This window comes from Mastomys coucha, unplaced genomic scaffold, assembly GCF_008632895.1.
Source record: "Mastomys coucha isolate ucsf_1 unplaced genomic scaffold, UCSF_Mcou_1 pScaffold1, whole genome shotgun sequence".
Lineage (NCBI taxonomy): Eukaryota > Metazoa > Chordata > Mammalia > Rodentia > Muridae > Mastomys > Mastomys coucha.
In genome coordinates, this window is record NW_022196891.1 from 61754846 (window position 1) to 61757345 (window position 2500).

Below are 2500 nucleotides of genomic sequence, written 5' to 3' on the forward strand. Positions count from 1 at the left end.
TGAAAATATATTTTTTCCATACAGTAGATTTCGATTACAGTTTCCCCTTCCCAGCTCCTTCTAAATATTCCCCCTACACTCTTCTCTCTCTCTCTTCCATTAGAATACAAACAGGCATGCAAAAATAACAATATAAAAACAAGCAAGAATTTGACAAAATAGAGTAAAAAACAAAGAAAAGCACAAAGAACACGTAAAGACACTGAGACACACACATTCATGCGCACAGAGACCGGCCCGCAGGGTGACGCTAATGCACACAGTCGTGGGAGCAACCAACCACTATCTGTAGATAAACTTTATTGGATTTCTTTTTCTTGGCGCTCAGTAGTATACCAGTACAGGAAGATAACTTTGGGCTGGTATTATTTTTTTTTTCTGAGTTATGTGGTAGGCAGGATTTTACCACATAATCCGGTCTGGCTGCTCACTTGCAAGCTGGTCTAATCTCAGATGGGCTTATAAATGCGCACCTTCACACCCAGCCTTGTTGCAGATGTCTAACCAAAGTAGTTTTGCAAGATAAATAAATAAATCAAAATATAAGAACATCTTAAGCTCAGTGACATTTGACTATAATTTTAACACTTAGAAGGCCGAGGCAGGGGAATTGACAAGTTATAGGTTAGCCTGAACTGCAAAACCTTGTCTCCAAACAAACAAATAGGCCTAGAGAGATCTCTCCATCAGTAATAATACTGGCTGCCCAAGTCTGAAGGTCTGAGCTTGACTCTTAAGCACCTACCTGCATAATAGCTGGGCCTTGTTCCCGTGAGAGCTCTCACCCTGGCTCTAACCCCAGGTAGCGGAGGCAGGAGCTCCCTGGCCAGCTGGCATAACTCAAAGAAAACTTCAGGTTCAGTGAGAGCCTGTGACAGGAGTATAAGGTAGACATCAGACAACTTCCTATAGCTCTCTCACGTATGTATGTAGGGATGCTCACCTACATACACACGTGTGAACGTGCATATAGCACACACATACAGAAGTAGATACATATATAGAGAGACCCCAAAATAAAGTAGGACAACTGGTATTTTGGATTAATATTTGATAAGTGGTTATATGTAAATGGCTATTATAGTCATAAATATTATTATTAAGACTTGATATCTGTATAAAAAGTCAAATTGAAGAGGCTCTAAGAGGGTTCCTTTCTGTGAATCCCTTCATCAGTAATCACTTTAAAAAGTCAACTTATTTAGGGATGGAGATCCTAGAGAGAAGGCTCAGTTAAGGGTCCTTGCTGCTCTTGTAGGTCCCAAGTTTGGTTCCCAGCACCTACACTGAGCAGCTCACAGCAACTGTAACTCTAGCTGCTGGCAAGCCAACACCATCTTCTGCATCTGCACTCACATGTACATACCCACAGTATGCACTCACACATACATACCCACAGTATGCACTCACACGTACACACAGTATGCACTCACACGTACACACCCACAGTATGCACTCACATGTACATACCCACAGTATGCACTCACACATACACACCCACAGTATGCACTCACACGTACACACCCACAGTATGCACTCACACGTACACACCCACAGTATGCACTCACACATACACACCCACAGTATGCACTCACACGTACACACCCACAGTATGCACTCACATGTACACACCCACAGTATGCACTCACACGTACACACCCACAGTATGCACTCACACGTACACACCCACAGTATGCACTCACACGTACACACCCACAGTATGCACTCACATGTACATACCCACAGAGAAGGAGACACACATAAATACTCATCACTTAAAGAAAATGCAATTTTTTTAGTGAGCTTCTTTGGTATTGGAATGTGTACGTAAAAGTAGGAAGTATGAGCAGCTGTGTCTGTCACTCATAGTTGCTGAGTTCTGGAAATAACTTGGGTAGTATAGGTCTAGTCGGAATACTTTTAAAAATATATTTTAATTACAAACTTTTATCACTAGATTGGATTTGGAAATAGAGATTTACAGTATAAAATATGATTTATATGTGTAGTTAGAAAGTAATAGGATATAGCTGTAAAATAAGTTGGAAACGGCTTCTGTCTGTCTCTGTAATACATCCGCTCTGCATAAGCATTCTTACTGTGTTTGTCTCTAGCATGATGTAAAGAATCGTCGCACCTTCTTAAAGCGGACCAAGTATGAGGACTTGCGCCTGGAAGATTTATTTATAGGCAACAAAGTCAGTGTGTTTTCTCGCCAGCTGGTGTTGATTGACTACGGGGACCAATACACTGCCCGGCAGCTGGGCAGTAGGAAGGAGAAGTAAGAATGGCTGTCTTTGTCCAGTGAAACGTTGCCTGTGACTTTGGACACTAACTTCTGATTTCCTCTCCTCGGTCATGTTTTCACAACATAGTTTTTCAGCGACCCAATATAATTTTATAACATTTTAAAAAATATTTAGGTACAGATTCTGGGACTTGTTCCTGATTAGAATAATGAAGTAATATCTGTAGTCTTAGGAAGTGACTGTTTGGATGG

At 41.2% G+C, this 2500-nt stretch overlaps 1 protein-coding gene across 4 annotated transcripts in view; it reads left to right on the top strand.

Moving 5' to 3' along the window:
• Nme7 (NME/NM23 family member 7) overlaps nucleotides 1-2500 on the top strand; it is a 155899-nt gene that overhangs the window by 23140 nt on the left and 130259 nt on the right. For all 4 annotated transcript variants that reach the window (XM_031387737.1, XM_031387748.1, XM_031387764.1 and 1 more), the window contains one exon: nucleotides 2115-2281. In XM_031387737.1, the coding sequence (XP_031243597.1) occupies nucleotides 2115-2281 (167 nt within the window). The remainder of the gene's footprint in view (nucleotides 1-2114; nucleotides 2282-2500) is intronic.